The sequence below is a fragment of the Lepidochelys olivacea genome (genome assembly GCF_965140295.1).
Source record: "Lepidochelys olivacea isolate rLepOli2 genome assembly, chromosome: 3".
Classification (NCBI taxonomy): domain Eukaryota; kingdom Metazoa; phylum Chordata; order Testudines; family Cheloniidae; genus Lepidochelys; species Lepidochelys olivacea.
Genome location: NC_140413.1, coordinates 212,269,118 through 212,292,314, shown reverse-complemented (window position 1 = coordinate 212,292,314; position 23,197 = coordinate 212,269,118). Strand labels below are relative to the sequence as shown.

General features: G+C 45.9%; 1 protein-coding gene across 2 annotated transcripts in view; it reads right to left on the bottom strand.

Annotated features, from left to right (window-relative positions):
* Positions 1 to 23,197, bottom strand: part of SLC8A1 (solute carrier family 8 member A1) — a 337,594-nt gene that overhangs the window by 57,494 nt on the left and 256,903 nt on the right. The window contains exon 3 of one of the 2 annotated variants that reach the window (XM_084622736.1): positions 4,708 to 4,814. In XM_084622736.1, coding sequence (XP_084478862.1) covers positions 4,708 to 4,814 — 107 coding nt within the window. Of the gene's footprint in view, positions 1 to 3,875; positions 3,980 to 4,707; positions 4,815 to 23,197 lie in introns of both variants that reach the window. The other variant, XM_084622735.1, reaches the window with a different exon arrangement.

Genomic DNA, 23,197 nt, shown 5'->3' with positions numbered 1-23,197 from the left:
CCTGCAACCATGAGAGCTAGAAACTTACGTTTTATAAAACGAAAGCTGAGAGCCTCATGTCATCACATGACTCCAACAGCGAGAGCTTTAAAAACCCTCCAGATGATCCGATTTATGATAAAACCATGAGAGTGGACAACACTGCGCTCATGCAGCGCCAAATGAAGTCAATGGATAGCTTTTAGTGTCAATGGTTAATTTTATTTTGGTGACACGAAATGATTCCAATAGTAGATTTCCCTAGTACTGCTCGTGATGCAAATCCCACTCACTGGGATTCTATTGCATTGTGTTACTGTGTCAGATTTAGTGGAATTTTCCGTGAGCTCATAATCACATAGGGCATCCATCTGTCAACGGAATGCAGGTCCGTGGGCAATGTTCTCTCTTGGGATAAATGCAGCCCCTCTGAGGAATCCATCTAGTGCTAGGTAATGGCAGCTTCTCTCCTCTCAGCGTGCTAGGCCAGAGAGGGAGCAGGGAGCCCAGTGCTCTCATGCAGGAGGCAGCCACAAGGATGCAGCTACTGCTCACCCAGTACCTGGGAAGGTGTGTGTGTCTGTGTCTGCTCTCATGCCCAGCAGCACCGAATGTTACAAGGCCTTGTCTTTGAGTGGAGCTGGGGTGTGGCCATAGTTCACCTTCCCTTGGGAACTCCAAGCATGTGGGGAGGTTGGAGGAATAGCAAGTTTTACCTTGTCTAAAGGCTGCTGGTGAGCAACAGCTGGGCTCTCCCCAGTACTCCACAAGCACCATGGGGCAATTCACTGGTCCCTCTAGGCGCAACTGGCATAAATTGGCTGGGGAATACTGCTTGGCAGATGCAGAGCAGGCAGACTCCCTCCTCTTAGGTGTGCTGTAGCACTTGAGGACTGGCTGAATCACTCCTGAGCTCTGGCTAGTGTATGATGGATTCAGCTCCAAGCACGCTGGCTCTGGCTGCCTTCTTATGCATGGCCGTGCCAATGCAACTAACCAACTAGGAAACGTTGTGAGATGGCAGCAGAGGTGTCTGGCTGATCCCTGTGCTCTAAGACCGCCTGATGAATGCGCTCACTGAGCACAAAATTGCATCCATCCCTTTCCCCCTCGTTCTCCTATGAATGCACTCTGAGAAAGCTGCGCCTTTGAACAGGACTAAAAATGTACCCAGCTGCTAGAAAGGCCTGGATTTAGAGCACTGAACAACTCACTGTGTGAACAAAAGTTAGTTTTTCCAAAGGCAGAATTGTTTGAGCCTGATAAAATCATGCATTTCCTTGAGTAAAGATGAATCGGACTGAACTGAATTTCTTATCTGTGTAATTTATTAAACTAATCCAGATTATTCTCCTCTTTCTTTTATATTAACAAGCTTAATTATTTTTTTAAAAATCAGACAGCTACCAGTGAATATACATTTCCTATTCATTTGTTTTTCTGTAATAGGGGGTATTTTTTTCTTGCCTACGGGGGAAAAGGAACTAAAATAAATAGTATGTGTTTCAGACTAAATGCACTAACATTTGATATACATGAAGTCATCTTAGACCTCGATCCAACAAAGCACTTAAGCATGTATGAAACTAAGCCTGTGAACAGCCCCCTTGGGACTACTCACATGTGACACACATGGCCCTGACCCACACTTGTGCTGAAGCCCATCTCTATCCAGGACAGCACTTAAGGACACCCTTAACTTTAAGCACATGCTTAAATGCTGTCTTGAACAGGGATGCTTTCCTGAATCAGGGCCATGCTTACATGCTTTGCTGGATCAGGGGGTAGTCAGCAAATGAATGGATTTAGTCTATAAGAAGGGAAGCCTATTTATTTCTTTGGGGTGAAATGCCACAAGGTGTGGGGAGCCCAAGCAATGCCCTCTGCACCACTGCTGTCCTGCACTGTTGTTGGGAGCAGGGCACAGGGTAGATGTGCTGGATGAAAGGACCCAGCATGCCCCATGCGATGTAGAGGTGGACTTCACGGTGGGACCTAACAGGCTAGCATGGAGGGGTCAATTAATGAGTGCCAAGGCTGGATGGGGGTGGGGGGAAGGGCTACGAGATCTATATTTATATTATCCCAAGTCTCCAACTTCACGCAGAGAGGGCACAGGGGAGCTAACGCCACTATTCCAGCTGCCCCTGTAAATTCCTATGGAGTGTTCTGCAAACACCAGCTTGCTAAGGCCCCCATGCAGCAAAGCAGATAACAATACGCCTAAGTCTTAGATTCAGAGATCTGCAGGTTAGAAGGGACCATTATGATCATCTAGTCTGATGTCCCATAAAGCGTGGCCAGAGAACCTTGCCCAATGCTTTCTGCCTTCTGTTTGAGCTATAGAATCTCTTTTGGAAAGACACCCAGCCTTGATTTAAAGACATCAAGTGACTCCATCCACCACATCCCTAGGTAAATTGTTCCAAGAGTTAAGTACCCTCACTGTTAAAAATGTGCATTTTATTTCTAGTCTCATTTTGTCTAGCTTCAGCTTCCAGCCATGGGAGCTTGCTATGCGTTTTTCTGCTAGATTAAAGAATCATCTATTATGAGAAATCTCTTCTCCCTGTAGGTACTTGCAGACCATGATCAAGTCACCTCTTACCCGATCTGGTATAAACTAACCCTGGGACTCAAAAGTTAAGAATGTGCTCAGGTGCTTTGCTGATTCAGGGCCTAAATGTATGATAATAATAATAATATTATAATACAATCTGATGATTCTTAAGGAGCAGATATCTCCTAGAAATTAAACAGGGAACCAAAGAGACAAAATGTTGCTAACAATGTTTGGGTTGTTAAAAAAAAATGTTTTGTGTTGCAACTAATTATTCAGGATAATTATGTTATTGCTGTAATGTCCTTATTAGCCATCAATAATTCATGAAATGAGTTATATCCATTCATTTTAAGTTACCTTTTTAAGAAAAGAAACTGCTTAGAAAAATTAGCAGCCCTTTTCTTTTTATGAGTATGTTTGCAGTTGCTTTAGAGAAATGTTTTTATTTTGTGTGATGGAAACTGATTTCATCACTCTTATGAGGATTCAGCGGAATGTCCATGTCACTGTACTTTCAGTGCATTTTATCTATTTACTTCCAGATCCACTGGGTGAAATCCTGACTGCAGACGTCCTACTGGAATTATCTGATTTTGACCTACCTTCAGATCTCATTGTATTCTCATTACCAGTGTAAAAAAGCTAAAAATATTGTGTTAAGAATGTGATTTTTATTTAAACAGAGGGTCTACTTTATCTCCTGCTAAAAATGATGCAGTATCCTTTTTTAATTAAAAAAAGAGACTGTTTTCTCCTAGATTAAAAGGATATTTATATACGCAATTTCAGTGCTGTATATTTTAAATACACAACTGAAATGTCTTTATTTGTGATACTATTGCAATAGCAATTGACAGTTTAGGATTTGCACTTTGTCTTCCCCCATTGCATGTGGTGGAATCTCAGACCCACTCTGGTGTTTGTGATCACTTTGTGGGGGCTAGACGCTGCTATAAACTCCTGGTTGACAGCACCTCTACAGTGTGTGTGAGCTTGTCCCTCCCTAGCTAGCGTGGAGAGGATATGAACCCCTAGTGATTTATTCACTGGATTGTTTTCATTTACTGCCTCACAAGTGGGAGCAGTTCACAGATGAACACTTGACAAAAAAAGTCAGTTTGTATTTAGTGCCAACCCTGCTTCAGTGGGAGCTAGCCAGTGGGACCAGAGTGACACCCGCCAAACAATAAAAAAGAAAAAGTTGCTAAGCTTGAGAGGAGATATGGCAAAATATTTGGAAGCCAAGTGCGAGGAGAGAGCAAGTGTGAGAGTAGGGAGACAGAGAGAGCAGACTACAATTTCTCGAGAGTTTGTCTGGGTTTTACTCTCACACCTTTCATTCCTCTTCGTAGCCATATTGGTTCCTCAAGCACAAGGTAGAAACTGCACTCTTTCTCATACTCCTCACGGTCAAGTATTTTAAGGGTAATGAATTTCCTGTGGGAACACAAGACAAAGGCAAAACAAATGGTTGGCGTCACACACTCATGCTTTAAGTTCAACCAGGCGAGATGGTTACCGAGATGATACGAAGAGAGGAGCACATCTGCCTCAGTTACTTATGTAAAAGAGCAGAAAGTCCATCGCTGCACCTAGGCTGTTTCATTCTGAAAAAGGAGCCACTCCACAAATTTAACTCTGAAATGAAGTAGATAGGTTTACGTTGTGGGGAGCTATTGTTCATGTAGCACATAAGTGTTACATGGAAAAGGAAATCCGAACGCCAGAGGGTTTGGTTGCTTTGTTTGCAGTCAATCTGCATCTGGATTTTATTCATAGCTCTGTGCCAAGTATCTGAGCCCTAACAGGAGGTGGACTGGTTTTGCATTTAAGTAACAGCAGCACCCCAGCAACTTATGAAAGGCCAGATCCTTGACTGGTGTAAGCCGTCATCACTCCATTGAAGTCAATGGAGCTATGCTGATCTATGCCAGTTGATGATCAGGCCCATAATGTCTGAATTTAAGTATGGAAAACTGAAATTGGAGTCCAAAGTGCAAACATAAAGGTTCTCAGCTCCAGGCCCTAGTGACTTGACTCCTGCTCTTTGACATAGATAGAGGAAGGCATGTTTTAGATTGCATGTATTGGAAAGTGCCAGGCATCCATGAGTGATCAGGACAGGTGCACGCAGGCTGAGCTCAGCCTCAGAGCAGATCCCCCACCTTTCTTCTCACTCATCTCCACCAGACGGGGCTCCCCAATCTCAAGGTAGAAGGTCTTGTTTTTCTCATACTCCTCATCATCAATTATTTTGACTGATATCGTTTTGCTGAAACAGAGAAGAATAGAGATTCAAGAGTAAGGGGGGAAAGGGAGAGTAAAGAAAAGGAGAAACAGGAGGGAGGACGGAAACATCAAAAGGAAGTTAGTTTGGGTAAAGACTCATCAAGTAATTATCTCAGGAGGCAGCCACACAGCATCCCACAGCATTCTACAATAAGGCTCAGGAATAACACTGAAATGCATCCTGGGAACTACGGGGCTGAGGTCACATCTGGGATAAGTAGGGGCAAACTCCATGGGCTGGTATGGAATTAACTCCACTGGCCCTATGACTGCATTTGGTCTGTGTTCTTCACATGCTGCACCTCTGGATCTTCATGATATGTGAAATATACGTGGCCGTTGCCACAGTAACCCTCCCTGGGGAATGGAGGAGATTGCCCCCGAGCCATGTCCCCAAGGAGGAAGAGAGGTGAAGCATATGGAATCCCGCACAAGGATGCCAGGGTCCCTTTCTCACTGATTAATAGGGTCTCGAGTTAATCTGCCCCAGTCAAAGCCAAGAAAAGTGGAGAATGAGCAGCAGGCTCATCAGAGTGTGAGACAGAAAAGCAGAAGGCCTGAGAAGATGGAAGGGACCTTTCATCTGAAAGCCCTGCTCTGGGCTCTGTATAGAATGTGTGTGCACATACACACGTTCACACATGCAGTACTAATGTCTCAGTCACCTCCAGGGTGTCTACATTGTCATGGAATTGAAACGCCTGGTAGGACAGAGGCCCCGAGGTCCCAACCTTTCCTCCTTCCATGGACCCTAAATCCAATGGGGAGTGCTGGCTGGGGCTGCTTGGCCTTCACTCTGATGGGCCAGTTTGGACATGTGCTCACTCACATCTGGAATTCACACAGGACAGAGGTATTTCCACAGAGAGTGACCAGTCTATGGCCCTTTAAAAATCAGCACAGTTCCCAGCCTCACATTCCCCTGAGAGCCTGCCTCATTAGTCCACCCATCCTGTTGTGGGCCTGGCCAGTGTCACCAGGAGATCTGGTGGGCACTTTGGTCTCTGGCTCTTGCTGGATCATTGTGATCATCGCTGTGCACAAGTTTGGGTTGAGTGCTGAAATCTTCACTCAGTAGAAATGGCTGCCAAAGACAATGGGAGCTTTGCTTAAGTAAACACGGAGTAAAAACTGAGAGCCCCATGCTGCTCCCTCCAGGGCCCCATTCTCCTCACTCCAAGCCCTGCAGAAGGAGAGGCGTTTCATCTCTGCAGTCTGCCCCCTGATCCCCTCAAGCCTGTGGGCTCCAGGGGGTCCCACTCTCCAGAGCTGGGAGGGATCGCTGAGGAGAAGGAAGCTGTTTGGGCCCCCACCTGTGGGGAACATGTGAGGCTTGCATTAGTTTGCACTTTGTACCCCTCTCTCTGTGTGGGAGATCCCCATCCCTTTACGGAATAGTCTGCGATAGCCCTGGTACTATAGCTCTACAGCGATCAGGAAGAACCAAAACCTCTCCTCAACTGCAGATCCCAGCAGATCTGAAGGGATCTGAGGTCAAGGACATGATACTCAGGTTTATCCTCCGGGAGCAAACCGTGCCCTCCCGACAGAAAAGCTTGGAAGCAAGGTCCCCATCAGCTGAGGCTCGCAGAATTCTCTCTCGTAGGGAGGGAAGAGAATAGGCCCTAAATAAGGACGTTGGGATCTGGCCCAACGTGCATGGCCATGGTGGCCCTTGACACCAGACTCAGAACTGCCAGGATGCCACAGGCCAAGCTCCCCTTTGACATGTGAGCCCCGAATCTTCTGACCCCACACCCTCCCCTCAAATCCCACTCTTGGGAAAGGCTTGCTACCCTGACTCTCACAGTGAAAAGCCATTACTGAGAGAGACAACTGCAACCAACTACTCTTCACAGGAGTGAGGATCTGGTAAAATAACCTTTATAAAGAGCTAAAACCTGGTTGGCAGGCAAGGATCTCTTTTGGAGACGGGAGCCATTTACCTGTAAAACAGTCACTTAACCTACTTCCATCCTTTGTCTCTGCCTTTATGTACTTAATGCTTTGTGAAAATTCAGGTTTACCTGCATTAGGTTGGGCTATTACAGCCTCAGCTAACAGTTCTGCCACTGCTCTCCCATTATTTTTAAGTGGTGCATTTTGCTGTGGTTTCCATATTAGGTTGGTGTGTAATGCTCAGAGAGCTTGGGGCAGCCTAGGTCTCTTAGTAAGCATGGGACTCTGTGACCTCACTGCAAAAAGCCACAGGCTCCCGGCTGACATTTGAAACTTGAAACAAACAAACAAACCACTCACCCCCTTGAAGCTAACAGAGAATGCTTAAGCTAACCAGCCATACAAATGAAAATGGCAGCTTCTCACAGACACATGCATATGACAATGGTCAGTCATTCAAGTCTGATTTTAAAGATGTCTCTCTTGAAGCTAGTAGTTTATAGGTTTCCATATGATGCTTTCACACTCTGGGAATTCAAAGGAGATAGATTCTTTCTGAAAGCTAAGGCAGGAGGAAGTGGAGAAAGCATCAATGGTGGTAGGCTATTTTTTTTAAAACAATACATTTGTTTTTCAAACCAAAATGATTTTGATTATATTTTTGTCATGGGCCTTAATGTGGAAATTGACCTATACGTCCACATTCTTATCCAGACTAGCTACTTAAGACTGTTTCTCTGCTATTACTGAATTTGCTGTTCTAGCAACAGCATGAGTCTGAAGCCTTAGAACATGCACAGAGCACAGCTAGAGAACCAATAAACTAACATCAAAACCTGGCATCACCTTACTGGAGGCCTTGGCCACTTTCCAGAGTTTTGTTTTCTAATGCACCTAATACAGTGCAAAGTAGGTGACAGAGAGAGTTCACATGAAAAAACAATGGCTATGGAAAAGATTCATTAACACTGTCCTGGCAGAAGTCCCCCGATGGTGCTGTTACACACAGGCCTTTTTTGGAGTGTGTGGGCCTATAGCAAACCTGAAGAAATATTCTGCGGTTAGTTTTGTGTAGGGCTGGATTTACACCTTATGCGCCCTTAGGCACAACATCTTCAGCGCACCCCCTGCCTTCAGCTGACCTTCGTGTTTTCCATAACAAATTAAACTTTTAACCCACTTTTAGGCACCCCTAGAATGCTGGTGCCTCTAGGCATGTGCCTACTGTGCTTACTGGCCTACTGGCACTGGTTTTGTGATGTTCATTTCTTTGGGGGGAGCTATGGCAAGCAGCGAAGGAGTCTGCTTTCTGTCTGAGTGTTTGTCTACACTACGAAGAGAGAGCTCTGACACTGCATCTCAGAGCCCACATCAGCTGAATTGGGCTCACAGGGCTTGCATTGCAGGGGTAAAAATAGCAGTGTAGACCTTCAGATGCAGGTTGGAGCCTGGGCGCTGAAATTCTGAGGGTGGGTTGAATCTCAGGGCCCAGGCTCCATCCTGAGCCGGAACGTGAGTCAGAACAAAATATGCAAATAAAGTAACAAAATAACTGTGTCATCACAGAGGTTCCTTATTTATTGTCTACATCCAGCCCCCTTAGTCCATTCCTAGTCCACTCCAGCTTCTTTCAAACTTTGTTGGCTAAACTAACTTTCCAACTGCTCTTCTTGTGTCCCCTCTACCTAGGTTTGTCTTCTCTTTGAAAGAAATCTTTTTTCTCATTCTTCATCTCTTATGTACTCTCCATAGGCAGACTGGTGCAGGTTAGAGCAGCCCTGAGGCTGCTCTAATGTATGTGAAGGGCTCAATTGGTCCCCCCAGCAGGTCCCAGGATGGAGGCACACAAAGGCAGCATAAAGCCACCCGTCAGGTCCAGTGGAACTTGGCTGGACCTGGGAATTGGAACCAAATCAGAGATCAGTTACATATTTTGGCTTTCTGCCCTTGTTTTAGACTTGAGTGCTCAGTACTGCAACCTAAAACTTTCTGTTAAGCTGACTGGCATTAGATGCCTTGCTTTTCATAACTTAGTACAACCACCACAAATTACTAAGCAGAACAACAGGTATGATTTCTTGCACTGTTTGATATAGTCAAAAGTCTATTAAGTTTGTCCTTCATGCTTATAATGACATCAATAACTGCGCAAGTGATGGCTGAAAAAACAAAACAAAAGAACTTTTTCCATGTATCATCATCGCTGAAATCGTTTTTATGCACAGACGAAACAGTTACCAAACATGGAGCAGATCTTGCTTTGCATTGATGTGGTAGGTGAAAATGTTTTAGATGAAAAAAAGAATGGAGGATATGCAAGAGTTCTTGGCAAAGCCATACAAAAAGCCCTGATGGACTTAACATAATGACAATTTCAAAATCATTAGTAAAGTAATCAATAATTTTCCTGACAGCACCCATTAAAATGCATACTGATTCCTCTCTGTCTGCATAAAAAGAAAAGGAGTACTTGTGGCACCTTAGAGACTAACCAATTTATTTGAGCTCAAATATTATGCTCAAATAAATTGGTTAGTCTCTAAGGTGCCACAAGTACTCCTTTTCTTTTTGCGAATACAGACTAACACGGCTGTTACTCTGAAACCTGTCTGCATAAAATCGCTCTTCTTAGGGAACATAATTTAAAAAGCCACACTTATCAATGTAAAGTGTAACATACAGGCTAGTGCAGGGAACCTCACTCTACACTTACAAATCACAGAGTAAGAAAAACATAAGACACCTGAGGACTTACAGTTTCCACTGATTTGGGGTTGTGAACACTCAGTACTTCTGAAAACCAGGCCCTTATTTGTCCATACAGTGCTCAGAAACTGTATATTCTCCATCGAACAGGTGCCTGTGCCCTGACCCTGCAAGCTGCTTCCTGCAGGCAGGCCTCTCTGCTTGAGCAGTATCCCACTGACATCACTGGAGGCTGGCTGCATGATCAGCGTCCCAGACACAGTCACAGCAGGTGTCAACAGGTGGCGCTGTTACACATAGTTTTCCCAAGTTCTTTTGTCAGAGAGCTTGAACGAATGGTCAGTCTTGGATAGCCATGTGACGCGCTGTTGCAAGTTTGTTATGTGAGATTCTAGGGAGAGGAGCCAGAAGGAGAGTTTGGTCTCAGATTAGAGTCAATTCTTGAGGCAAAGTTGTCCCTGGGAAGCAGGTGTTGGTGCTGAGGTGAGATCCCTGAAAGAAGGGCTTGCCCTGCATGCTTTTTGACTCTCTCTGTTCCAGGTACATGTGCAAATAAAACAAGTTACATTTAGAAGACAACCAGACTCAGCATCACGGATTTCTCCTCTACTGGGAGCCCAACCTACAAGGCCCCAGACGTCTGATACCGCTCACCAATGCAATGAAGAGGAAGCATGTAAGAGGTTGATTGAGGCCCTGTCTACACGGCGATTGCATTGGTGCATAAGCTTCCCTGCACACGAGTAAGATGGGGCATGCACTGGTGTGAAATAGAATGGTAGATTACCAAGGTTAGTGGAATTGCTTTGCAGTGAGTCTACAATAAGGGTTTACTATAACAACAGATTTACACTGGTGCCGATTTCTCCATGTCAAACAAGCCCTTGGGTCTATTGTCTCTTTTTTTAAAAAAACCCAAAAAGGCACATATTGCTGTTATACTATTTTCTTCGCTCAAAATATAAACTATGTAGGGAGACTGTGTGGCTCAGTCGTTAGAGCCAGATGCTGGGGGTAGGACACCTAGATTAGGCTCTGAAAGTGACTTGGTTTGTGAAAAGAGCAGTGTGAATTTTTTATTCTAGGGCAGGCCATGGGATATTCCAATCTAAGGCTTCCTCAATCCCTCCTATTGAAGCTGTCCTACTTAGTCTGAGCTATTCATTGGGGAAGGGGCTTGAACTTGGGTCTCCCACATCTGAGGTGAATATCCTAACCACCAGGCTATAGAGCAGAGGTGAGCAAACTACAGTCCATCCTGCCCGGCCTCTGAGCTCCCCGCTGGGGAGGCTTGCCCCCAGCCCCTCCCCCGCTGTTCTCCCTCCCCCGCAGCCACCCTGCCATGCGGGCAGAGCTCTGGCCCACTGCTCCTGTCGGGCAGCGCGGTGGCGTGACTGGCTCTAGCATGGTAAGGAGGCGCGGAGCGGGGGGCTTGGATAAGGGGCAGGGGGTCCCCAGGGGCGGTCAGGAAACAGGGGGCAGGGGGAGTTGGATAGGGGGTGGGGTCCTGGGGGGCGGTTAGGGGCCGGGTCCCGGGAGGAGGAGGTCAGGGCATAAGGAGTGTTGCATTGGTGGGCAGTCAGGGGGTGGGACGTGGGAGGGGCAGATAGAGGGCAGGCTGTTTGGGGAGGCACAGCCTTCCCTACCCGGCCCGCCATACAGTTGCGCAACCCCGATATGGCCCTTGGGCCAAAAAGTTTGCCCATCCCGGCTATAGAGTCATTTGCCCCCTGACTAACCACTGTCATGAATGACTATGAATTGTTACTATAGATGACAATGGATAATCACTGGGCCAAAGAAAGGGAGAACAGGAATGACTCTATAGCAGGGGTCGGCAACCTTTCAGAAGTGGTGTGCTGAGTCTTCATTTATTCACTCTAATTTAAGGCTTCACGTGCCAGTCATACATTTTAATGTTTTTAGAAGGTCTCTTTCTATAAGTCTATAATATATAACTAAACTATTGTTTTATGTAAAGTAAATAAGGTTTTAAAAACGTATAAGAAGCTTCATTTAAAATTTAATTAAAATGCAGAGCCCCCTGGACTGGTGGCCAGGACCCGGGCAGCATAAGGGCCACTGACAATCAGCTCGCGTGCCGCCTTCGCCATGCGTGCCAGAGGTTGCCGACCCCTGATCTAGAGTCTAGTCCTCTTTTGCTTTACTCAAAATGCCTGAAAAATTTAATTCACTGAAAATTTTTGAAAAAAAAGTAGGTTTTGGTTTGTCCCAAAACAAACATTCTTATTTTTCAGAATTGCCAGAGAACCAAAAAATCCATTATTCATCCAGCTCTATTTCTGGTGCTGGAAAAGTCACTTAACCTTCCCTGTGCCTTGGCTTTAAAATGGACCCATTTATATAAAATGCTTTGAGATCCTCTGATGAAAGATTAATAAATTCCAAGGCCAGAAGGGACCATTGTGATCAACTAGTGTAGCGGATCTCAAACTGTGGTCATGACCCCAAAGTGGGTCGTGACCCCATGTTAATGGAATTGCCAGGACTGGCTTAGACTTGCTGGGGCCTGGGGCTGAAGCTGAACACTGAGCACCACTGCCCAGGGCCGAAACCTGAGGACTTTAGGTGTTGGGACTCAGATTAGAGGCCCCTGCTTGGGACTGAAGCCCTTGGGCTTCGGCTTTTGGTCTCTCCCCACTGCTTACCTGGGGCTTGGGCTGGCTCAGGCTTTGGTCCCCCCTCCTGGGCTCATGTAGTAATTTTTATTGTCAAAAGGGGGTCGCGATGCAATGAAGTTTGAGAAGCCCTGATTTAGTCTGACCTGCTGTACAGCACAGGCCAGAGAACTGCCCCACAATAATTCCTACATCAGATCTGTTAGAAAAAGTATCTTATCTTGATTTAAAAATTGTCAGTGATGGAGAATCCACCACGACCCTTGGTAAATTGTTCCAATGGTTAAAGATTCTCACCATTAAAAATGTATGCCTTATTTCCAATCTGAATTTGTCTAGCTTCAACTTCCAGCCATTGGATCATGTTATACCTTTCTCTGCTAGATGCTCTATCAGTGAAAAGAACTAATATCACAACCATGCAGTGAGGTTTGCATAATGGTTAATTCCACAAGTTCATTCATCAGTTTTAAATCAGACTCTCTGTTACTGGTGGCTCAGAGATCCCTTCAACTTATTACATAATATCACTTATTTAAAATGAAAGTGAAATAGACAATGTGCATCATTCAAGTAAAATATAACCATGGTAGAAAAAGTATGCAATGTATAACATTTTCTAATCAACAGAGCTAACACCAAAGGCATGGGGTGGAAGTATGTCTCCTGGCAACTGTGGACTGTTAATTAGAATCAGAATGAGGAAGTTAAAAGTAATATTTCTAACTTTGCAATATTTTTTCCAAACATTTCTTCAGGGGGAAAAATATCTTTTCTAAGCTTTAAAAATGAGCTTCCAAAAAGACATAGTATTAATTTTTCTTCTAGGTAGAAGACCATGCCCAGTGTACCCCGCTGCCTAGAATTAATCAACAGCCCATACCCAATTCATCTTCCATTCAATTCTTGGGGAATGCTATTTGTCAGCCCTGAAAATGCCTCCTCTAAAAAGCAGTGTATGGGGAATAAACGAACAGCTAGGCCCAGATCTTCAGCTGGTGTAAACTGGCTTCGCTCCACTGAAGTCAATGGAGCTATGCTGATTTACACTAGCTAAGGACCTGACCCTCCGCCAGTAGGCAAGATATTCCCCTTTTAGCAGTATTCCCCATTCTAAGTACAGAGTACAATGGTTTGGACTGACAATGTGGTATCAGTGGTAAAATAGTAAGAGAAAATGGTTATCCTACACCAGTGCTAGTTTTGTAATGAAAGAGGTGCTGGGGCTCAAAAAGTCATTTTTTTACATTCAGAACGGATGCAGCAAGTGCAGAGATGCTGGCGCTATGAACTGCCAAACCTACAGCTATTGCGGCTCAGCCCTGGCAAGCCCTGGCACAAATTAATCACTGCATTACATCCAGTGTGGAAATGACATCTCCTGGGAAGCCAGTGCCATGGTGCTGCAGTAATTCTTAATACAAGACAATCTGGAGCATAAAGAGGAGGCTTAAGAATAATTCCTTGGTATGCAGAACAACACATAAGCACTGCACAGAACATACCATGGTCTCTTAAATGGCCCTGGTTTCTGCTAGCAAGTTAAACAACTTATTAACAATCTGACAGCAGGGCCATCCCTAGCTATTCTGGGGCCCTACACAGGCCCCAGGCCTCTGCGGGGGGGACGCGGGCTGGCTTGGGAAGCAGGGGGGAACCACTTCCCGCCGCCGGTGAGTGCAGGCCCGACCCCTGCTGCAGTCCCCAGGGGAGTGGAAGCGGGCAGGGGCCAAGGGGAAGAGGTGGAGCAGAGGCTGGAGCAGCATGCATTTGGTGCTCCAAATTTCCTATTGCCCTACACAGCTGCATACTTTGCATATGGGTAAGGAGGGCCCTGTCTGGCAGTAAGTTAGACACTGCAAAAATTCTAACACCTTTTTAGACTGCACATTATTGAGTCATGATTGAATTATAGAGAGAAAGCAGTCCAAAGCAGTGCACCTTATTCCATTAGTACTTTAAGTTGAAAGCAGTAAAAACAATTTGTCTCCTTCCCCTGCAGCCCTCTGGCATGCTGCAGAGTGGATGGAGACACTCCTTCACTTAAATGCAGAAGTGCAGTTAAGCACGTGTGAGCAAAAGCAATTGACTGAACATGGGCAAAGACGGGGAGGGGCTACACTGACTCATTTCACTCCATAGGTAGTGATTTGTACTCTTAAATAAATGTGTGCTGGGTGTTTAACACAGCCAGTGGTGACACCTAGAACAGCTCTAGCTAAGAGATACTGCTGCAGCCTGTTGCAATGGGATGGAAATGGCCATGACCATCTCACAATAGCCTTAACAACACTACTATACACAGTGTGGCAGGAATCTCCTAGGGGAAAATCAGCTTATTAAAGCCAGGTGGGGAGCTGAGAGCCACGATAGCTGTATGGCAGAAACAGTGGTTGCCGGAAGTCTTCGTGTTCCTAATAGAAATTTGTACCAGCTGTGTGTTGCACATCCAACGGTGCCGAAGTATTCCACGAAGAAGGTAGGGTCTTACTCCAAAGTGGACACTTTTGACTCCTGCCATCCCTCATCTGGCTGACGCTACAATTGTGCCAGTTAGTCCAATCCTGGATATAAAACAGCTGATGTGCAACAGGTAACAGAGGCGAAGCTGCTAGGGTAATGGATGAACGGGTTTGCCAACGAAAAGGGCACAAAGCAAATATTCATGAGTCAGCACATCAGCAGGGCATTCTATGCAGGATGCATCTTCCAGTCCTTATACCTCCCTCTCTAAGTCAAGTTCACACGGCACAGGTATGATCTGGCACTTCTAAAGCGCTGTAAAACCCTGGTAAAATGTACCCATATCTCCTCCCATCAATGTGAAAAGCTCCACAAAGACTCTCCAAACCTGAAGAATTCCAGCTTTTCCCTAGACCAGCCAAACAAAATGTTTACACAAAGAAGAGACCTGTATTGCCAACTCAAACCTTCAAAAATCATGAGTCAGGCTCCCAAAATCATGAGAGGAGATTAAAAAATCATAATAATACAAGTTGTGCTATTTTTATTTGCTTTCTGGTTTCAGAGCCTTTGGGGTGCACTCTGGTCACATTTTCCAGCTTTCCTCCATAAGCACGAAACTTGCATTTATTTTTTAAAAAGTAAGCAGACGTTCTCCCCTTGAGGAGCTGGGGCTTTAAGAAAGACACCAAATTTAATGAGATTTGTCAGCGCAGACACTCTCAAATGCTGAAATATTTTCCTCATCTCCTGGGAAAGCTCTCCCTGCTGAGTGGCTAAACAGTGAGAGGAGTTTGATAACAATGCTCAAACATCACATCCCTACACCGCTTTGTCCCAAATGTTGCATCTGCCCTATAGATTCTGATGTGTGTGACTGCACGGCACATATGTCTGTGCCTGTCCCAGGGACCCTATTGCATGTGGGTCTAAATGACAGCAACACTGATCTGTGTTCAGATCACTTTTATAGCTTGATCTGCTACAGTTCATTGCTTCCACAGTCCATTCATGCAAGACTCAGAAACCTGTGTCTGAATGAAGCAGCACTGTGTGCCTGGACTCCCATTTGGCATGTCTTTTTATCCCTCTTGGAAGCAATGTTATTGTGTCAGGGTTTTCTCAGGCACTCTTGTACTTGGGGTCCGTTTGCGTTTGGCACCCCCCATACCATCAGAAGTGCAATGGCTGAGTGCTTATGGGCCTCACCTATAACTCTTAAGGTCATGGGTTTGCAACTCTCTCAATCTCACACTGAAAGGTCACCTCCAGTTCACCCTGCTGCAAAGTGGGCACCTGATCCCTTGGGTTGGGGCAGTCACAGGTGATTGATTGGATGCAAGGATACTGGCCACATCACTCCCTTGTGTGCTTCTAGCTATGAAACTGAGGTGCCTTAACTGTGTCAGCCTGATGAGCCCCTAGCTTGAGGGAGCTTTCACTTTGCTACCTGCCTCCCTTTAATACGCTGCTGGTCCTTGGGTGGTTGTCAGCATGAATTCCCTTTGTGTTGTCTGAGCCCGATAGAGGATGTTGCTCAGAGAGAGAGAGTTACTGAGGCAAAGTGGGGAGCTGGAGAAATATTTTCTGGGAGGTGCAATTGTATTTTTCCTTGGGGGCTGCCACCATCCCAGGCACTCATTATACAATTTGAGGTTGGGGTTGAGAGGAAGGGGGCCATAGGGCACACAGCTGGCATTTCTGTCTGAGATGCAGTGATTTATATTTATACGCACTGTCACGGTTCAGGGCACCTTTCCGCGGTCCCTTGAGAGCACCCACCCTAGGCTTCTGGCTACTCAGCCATCACCTCTCTTGGGCAGAGACCCATGTCTCTCTCCCTCCTGACTGGGGTTTTTCCAGGCTCACAGTGTAAGCAGGGAACTGTGGAGTTCCTCAATAAGTCAGACTGCCTGAACAGGCCAGCATCTGTGCTTTGCTCTCTCTCTGAAGGCTATGAACAACGTACTTGACACAGTTATAAGATACCACACAGCCCTCTCTAAGCAACCACATTTATTCTTAAAGTGAAAGCATTATAGAGAAAACATATTACAAGCAATAGAAGTTCCTGTGTGTAGGCTGAAAGCTTACCAGAGGTCACCAATCAGTCTCACCAGGCCTCTGCAGGCCAAAGTCCTTCCCAGGAAGGATTGGGGCTCCCCTTGGACAGAAGGTTCTGTCCATTTGCTGGATCAGAAAGCAGACTGAGTCAGTTTAAACGCAGGCAATTTATCTAAGAGCCCTTTCTTTGTCTGTTGTTGCTGGAGAATCCAGTTTGAATCAGTATATGTGAGCCTTTCCAGGTGGTGCTGCACTCCCCCGTTGTGCCTCTGACAGTCCCCCCATACAGTACAAAAAGGATGGTGCACAATCAAATGTGGAACATGAAATAATCTGAAATATGAGAGAATAAGCATTCTAAGATGGCACAATATCATCAGTGAGCCAGACCAGCCATCAGAACTGGAGAACCTCCGCAGCAAAAGTCTATTCTTGACTTTGGTGGCTTTGAAGCAGGCCCATAAATAGATTTTTAGGGCTGGTTACAAAACCAACAAATCGGGGGGGGGGGGGGGGGAGGGGGAATGGGAGGGGGAATGGGAGGGGTTGTCTATTGAAACAAGGAAAGAAGCAAATTCCAGAGTAGAGGGCTCTTCAGTGAGCCCTGAGATAAAAGTCTAGGGATTGCAAGCCTATGAGTCCAAGCTGATCTCAACGGTCAGAAGCAATAAGGAGAGAATCCAGGGTACACAGGGCTTGCGGCTAGTGTGCAGACAGAGTAATATGCTTTACATTTGGCACATTTGTGGCTGCTGTGCAGCAGTGCAAGCAAAACAGGCAAGACCAACTCAGAGGTCCATTTGGAAACGTGGTACTAGAACATTTATATTCCTCCCTCACTGCTGTGACTCACTGAAATCACTGCGAAGTGGCATCCTGCAAGGAAAGGCTTGTCATTGATTGCCCACTACCAAATTGCTCTTTCCCCCAGACAAGATGGCAAATCAGAGCTTGGCCACTTGATTCTGAGACATCTGGCATGCAGCACAGTGCAGAAGTGCAATTGTGAGCTCTCAGTCTTGCAATCCAGCTGTTAACAGTAGCTTTCTGTCATAGAATATCAGGTTGGAAGGGACCTCAGGAGGTCATCTAGTCCAACCCCCTGCTCAAAGCAGGACCAATCCCCAATTAAATCATCCCAGCCAGGGCTTTGTCAAGCCTGACCTTAAAAACTTCTAAGGAAGGAGATTCTACCACCTCCCTAGGTAACGCATTCCAGTGTTTCACCACCCTCCTAGTGAAAAAGTTTTTCCTAATAGCCAACCTAAACCTCCCCCACTGCAACTTGAGACCATTACTCCTTGTCCTGTCATCTTCCACCACTGAGAATAGTCTAGAACCATACTCTTTGGAACCACCTCTCAGGTAGTTGAAAGCAGCTATCAAATCCCCCCTCATTCTTCTCTTCTGCAAACTAAACAATCCCAGTTCCCCCAGCCTCTCCTTGTAAGTCATGTGTTCCAGACCCCTAATCATTTTTGTTGCCCTTCGCTGGACTCTTTCCAATTTTTCCACATCCTTCTTGTAGTGTGGGGCCCAAAACTGGACACAGTACTCCAGATGAGGCCTCACCAATGTCGAATAGAGGGGAACGATCACATCCCTCAATCTGCTGGCTATGCCCCTACTCATACATCCCAAAATGCCATTGGCCTTCTTGGCAACAAGGGCACACTGTTGACTCATATTCAGCTTCTCGTCCACTGTAACCCCTAGGTTCTTTTCCGCAGAACTGCTGCCTAACCATTCGGTCCCTAGTCTGTAGTGGTGCATTGGATTCTTCCGTCCTAAATGCAGGACCCTTGTTGAACCTCATCAGATTTTCTTATCCTTGTTGAACCTCATCAGATTTCTTTCGGCCCAATCCTCCAATTTGTCTAGGTCCCTCTGTATCCTATCCCTACCTGCCACCATATCTACCACTCCTGCTAGTTTAGTACCACCTGCAAATTTGCTGAGAGTGCAATCCACACCATCCTCCAGATCATTTATGAAGATATTGAACAAAACCGGCCCCAGGACCGACCCTTGGAGCACTCCACTTGATACCGGCTGACATCTAGACATGGAGCCATTGATCACTACCCGTTGAGCCCGACAATCTAGCCAACTTTCTACCCACCTTATAGTGCATTCATCCAGCCCATACTTCTTTAACTTGATGACAAGAATACTGTGGGAGACCGTGTCAAAAGCTTTGCTAAAGTCGAGAAACAATACATCCACTGCTTTCCCTTCATCCATAGAACCAGTAATCTCATCATAGAAGGTGATTAGATTGTCAGGCATGATCTTCCCTTGGTGAATCCACGCTGACTGTTCCTGATCACTTTCCTCTCGTGTAAGTGCTTCAGGATTGATTGATTGATTGAGGACCTGCTCCATGATTTTTCGGGGACTGAGGTGAGGCTGACTGGCCTGTAGTTCCCATGATCCTCCTTCTTCCCTTTTTTAAAGATGGGCACTACATTAGCCTTTTTCCAGTCGTCCGGGACTTCCCCCGATCGCCATGAGTTTTCAAAGATAATGGCCAATGGCTTTGCAGTCACAGCCGTCAACTCCTTTAGCACTCTCAGATGCAACGCATCCGGCCCCATGGACTTGTGCACGTCCAGCTTTTCTAAATAGTCCCGAACCACTTCTTTCTCCACAGAGGGCTGGCCACCTACTCCCCATGCTGTGTTGCCCAGCGCAGCAGTCTGGGAGCTGACCTTGTTTGTGAAGACAGAGGCAAAAAAAGCATTGCGTACATTAGCAATTTTCCACATCCTCTGTCACTAGGTTGCCTCCCTCATTCAGTAAGGGGCCCACACTTTCCTTGGCTTTCTTCTTGTTGTCAACATACCTGAAGAAACCCTTCTTGTTACTCTTAACATCTCTTGCTAGCTGCAGCTCCAGGTGCGATTTGGCCCTCCTGATTTCATTCCTACATGCCCGAGCAATATGTTTATACTCTTCCCTGGTCATTTGTCCAATCTTCCACTTCTTGTAAGCTTCTTTTTTATGTTTAAGATCCGCAAGGATTTCACTATTAAGTCAAGCTGGTCGCCTACCATATTTACTGTTCTTTTGACACATCGGGATGGTTTGTCCCTGTAACCTCAATAGGGATTCCTTGAAATAGAGCCAGCTCTCCTGGACTCCTTTCCCCCTCATGTTATTCGCCCAGGGGATCCTACCCATCAGTTCCCTGAGGGAGTCGAAGTCTGCTTTCCTGAGGTCAGGGTCCGTATTCTGCTGCTTACCTTCCTTCGCTGTGTCAGGATCCTGAACTCGACCAACTCATGGTCACTGCCTCCGAGATTCCCATCCACTTTTGCTTCCCCTACTAATTCTCCCCAGTTTGTGAGCAGCAGGTCAAGAAAAGCTCTCCCCCTAGTTGGCTCCTCCAGCACTTGCACCAGGAAATTGTCCTCTACATTTTCCAAAAACTTCCTGGATTGTCTGTGCACCGCTGTATTGCTCTCCCAGCAGATATCAGGGTGATTAAAGTCGCCCATGAGAACCAGGGCGTGCGATCTAGTGGCTTCTGCGAGTTGCCGGAATAAAGCCTCATCCACCTCATCCCCCTGGTCTGGTGGTCTATAGCAGACTCCCACCACTACATCACTCTTGTTGCTCATACTTCTAACCTTAAACCAGAGACACTCAGGTTTTTCTGCAGTTTCATACTGGAGCTCTGAGCAGTCATACTGCTCCCTTACATACAGTGCTACTCCCCCACCTTTTCTGCCCTGCCCTGTCTTCCCAGCACACTGCCGTTCTCCTATTAGGCTTCTGCTAATAAAGGACTATATATACTATAATCTTTTGTTTGCCTCTTAAGCTTGCAAAGCAGAGCCAGCCTACAAGTACCTGCTGAGCTGCTGGGGAATTTCAATGGTGTCCAAGCACAGGAGCTGCTGGAACACACAGGCATTTTCTAACTCATCAGCTAATTCACCACATGGCTTCCTAATGGCTCTGCAATATGCCCCCATTGCCAGGTAATCATAGAATCATAGAACTGGAAGGGACCTTGAGAGGTCATCTAGTTCAGTCCTCTGCATTCAAGGCAGGACTAAGTATTATCTAGACCAGCGGTTCTTGACCTGGGGTGCAAGATGCCCTTTCTGGGGGTGCGAGACTTGCCAGATTTTTTTTAGAAGGTAAATCATCGAAAACACAAATTAAGCACAGGCATGTAAGTACAACTAATTTGTTTAATCAAACCTATGTATTTATTAATATTATACATTTTTTAATGATTACTGTAATAAACAAAAATATATCTAGGTTTAAAGAACTGATCTACTTCAACGAGTTTTGATAAGGGATGTGAGAACATATTTTGATTTTTGATAAGGGGTGTGAGAACACATTTTGAGAACCAAAGGGGTGCAGGCTTCCGTAAAGGTTAAGAACCACTGATCTAGACCATCCCTGACAGGTGTTTGTCCAACCTGCTCTTAAAAATCCTCAATGATGGAGATTCCACCACCTCCCTAGGGAATGTATTCCGGTGCTTACCCACTCTGACAGTTAGGAAGTTTTTCCTAGTGTCCAACCTAAACTGCCCTTGCTGTAATTTAAGCCTGTCAGGGTTCCCTCCCCACTCTGAACTCTAGGGTACAGATGTGGGGACCCGCATGAAAGACTCCCTAAGCTTATTTCTACCAGCTTAGATTAAAAACTTTCCCAAGGCACAAATCCTTCCTTGTCCTTGGATGCGTTCTGCTGCCACCACCAAGTGAGTTACACAAAGATTCAGAAAAAGGACCACTTGGAGTTCCTGCTTCCCCAAAATATTCCCCCAAGCTCCTTCACCCCCTTTCCTGGGGAGGCTTGAGAATAATCTACCAACCAGATAGGTAAACAAGGTGAGCACAGACCAGACCTTTGGGTTTTTAGGACACTAAAACCCAATCAGATTCTAAAAAAACAGAACTTTATTATAAAGGGAAAAAAAGTAAAAGAAGCACCTTCGTAAAATCAGGATGGAAGGTAATTTTACAGGGTAATAAGACTTAAAACACAGAGGATTCCACTGTAGGCAAAACTTAAAAGTTACAAAAAACAGGGATAAACCTCCCTCTTAGCACAGGGAAAATTTACAAGCTAAAACAAAAGATAATCTAATGCATTCCTTGCTGTTACTTACTATTTCTGTAATATTAGATGTATCATTTCAGTAGGAGCTGGATTACTTGCTTGGTCTCTCTCTTTGTCTCCGAGAGAACACACACACAGCCCAAAACAAAGCCCCCCCGGATTTGAAAGTATCTTCTTTCCCCATTGGCCCTTCTGGTCAGGTGCCAACTAGGTTAATTGAACTGATTAACCCCTTACAGGTAAGGGGATTCTGTACCTCTGGCCAAGAGGGATTTTATTTTACTGCATACATAAAGGTTGTTACTCTTCCCTTTACATTTATGACAAAGCCCATTGCTTTTTGTCCTACCCTCCTTGTAACAACCTTTTATGTACTTGAAAACTGTTATGTCCCCTCTCAGTCTTCACTTCTCCAGACTAAAACTCATTTTTTTTCAATATTCCCTCATAGGTCATGTTTTCTAGACCTTTAATCATTTTTGTTGCTCTTCTCTGGACTTTCTCCAATTTGTCCACATCTTTCCTGAAATGTGGAGCCCAGAACTGGACACAATACTCCAGTTGAGGCCTAATCAGCGCGGAGTAGAGCAGAAGAATTACTTCTCGTGTCTTGCTTACAGCACTCCTGCTAATACATCCCAGAATGAGGTTTGCTTTTTCTGCAGCAGCGTTACACTGTTGATTCATATTTAGCCTGTGATCCACTATGACCCCCAGATCCCTTTCTGCAGTACTTCCTAGGCAGTCATTTCCCATTTTGTATGTAATGTACAGAGCAGCTTTCTGTGGTAGCTTAAAGGGGAGCTGCATCTTCAAGGCATATGCCCAGCCTTCACTACAGCTGCTCTGCACCAGGCAGAAAGGAGCAATGCAGCGATGAAAGCGAAAGCAAGTAGCCCCGCCCCTGCGCTCTGGGGGTGGTGAGCACAATGAAACTGTTGGGTGACATTCAGGGCCTTGCAAACCTGTTGCATAATTTGGCCTGTGAAATGGGTGCCTCGATCGCTGTTAATAGAGACAGGAAACCCAAATCGGGGGATGAACTCTCTTAACAGGCCTCCCTCACAGAACACAAGGGCAAAGAGGGCCAGGGGACAGGCAACAGGCCAGGCCAGGCCAGGCGAGCCAGCTTGCCTGCCTCAGACACGGATAACTCATTGTGGAACAGAGCTGATGAAGGGGGTCTATGACACTCACTCCTCCTGCCACAGACAGGATGGCCGGGGGTGGCCCAAGGAAAGGGCATGTGGTGAAGGAGCCCCTGTGTCACACCAAAGATGAGCCATGTTTACGGCCCAGTGTGGCTGTTCAGAGCAGGCCTTGGGGCAAGGGAATTGGCTCCGCACATGGAAGGAGGAGGACCAGGGGAGCGCAAAGGCAAGTATTAATCCCCTTTGTGGGCACGCACGCGCACACACCTGTGCAACACAGCTACACCGCAGGACCTGGCCTGAGTTCTTGAGTACCGTGTTAGACCCACATACTCACACCTGCGGTACGTTTC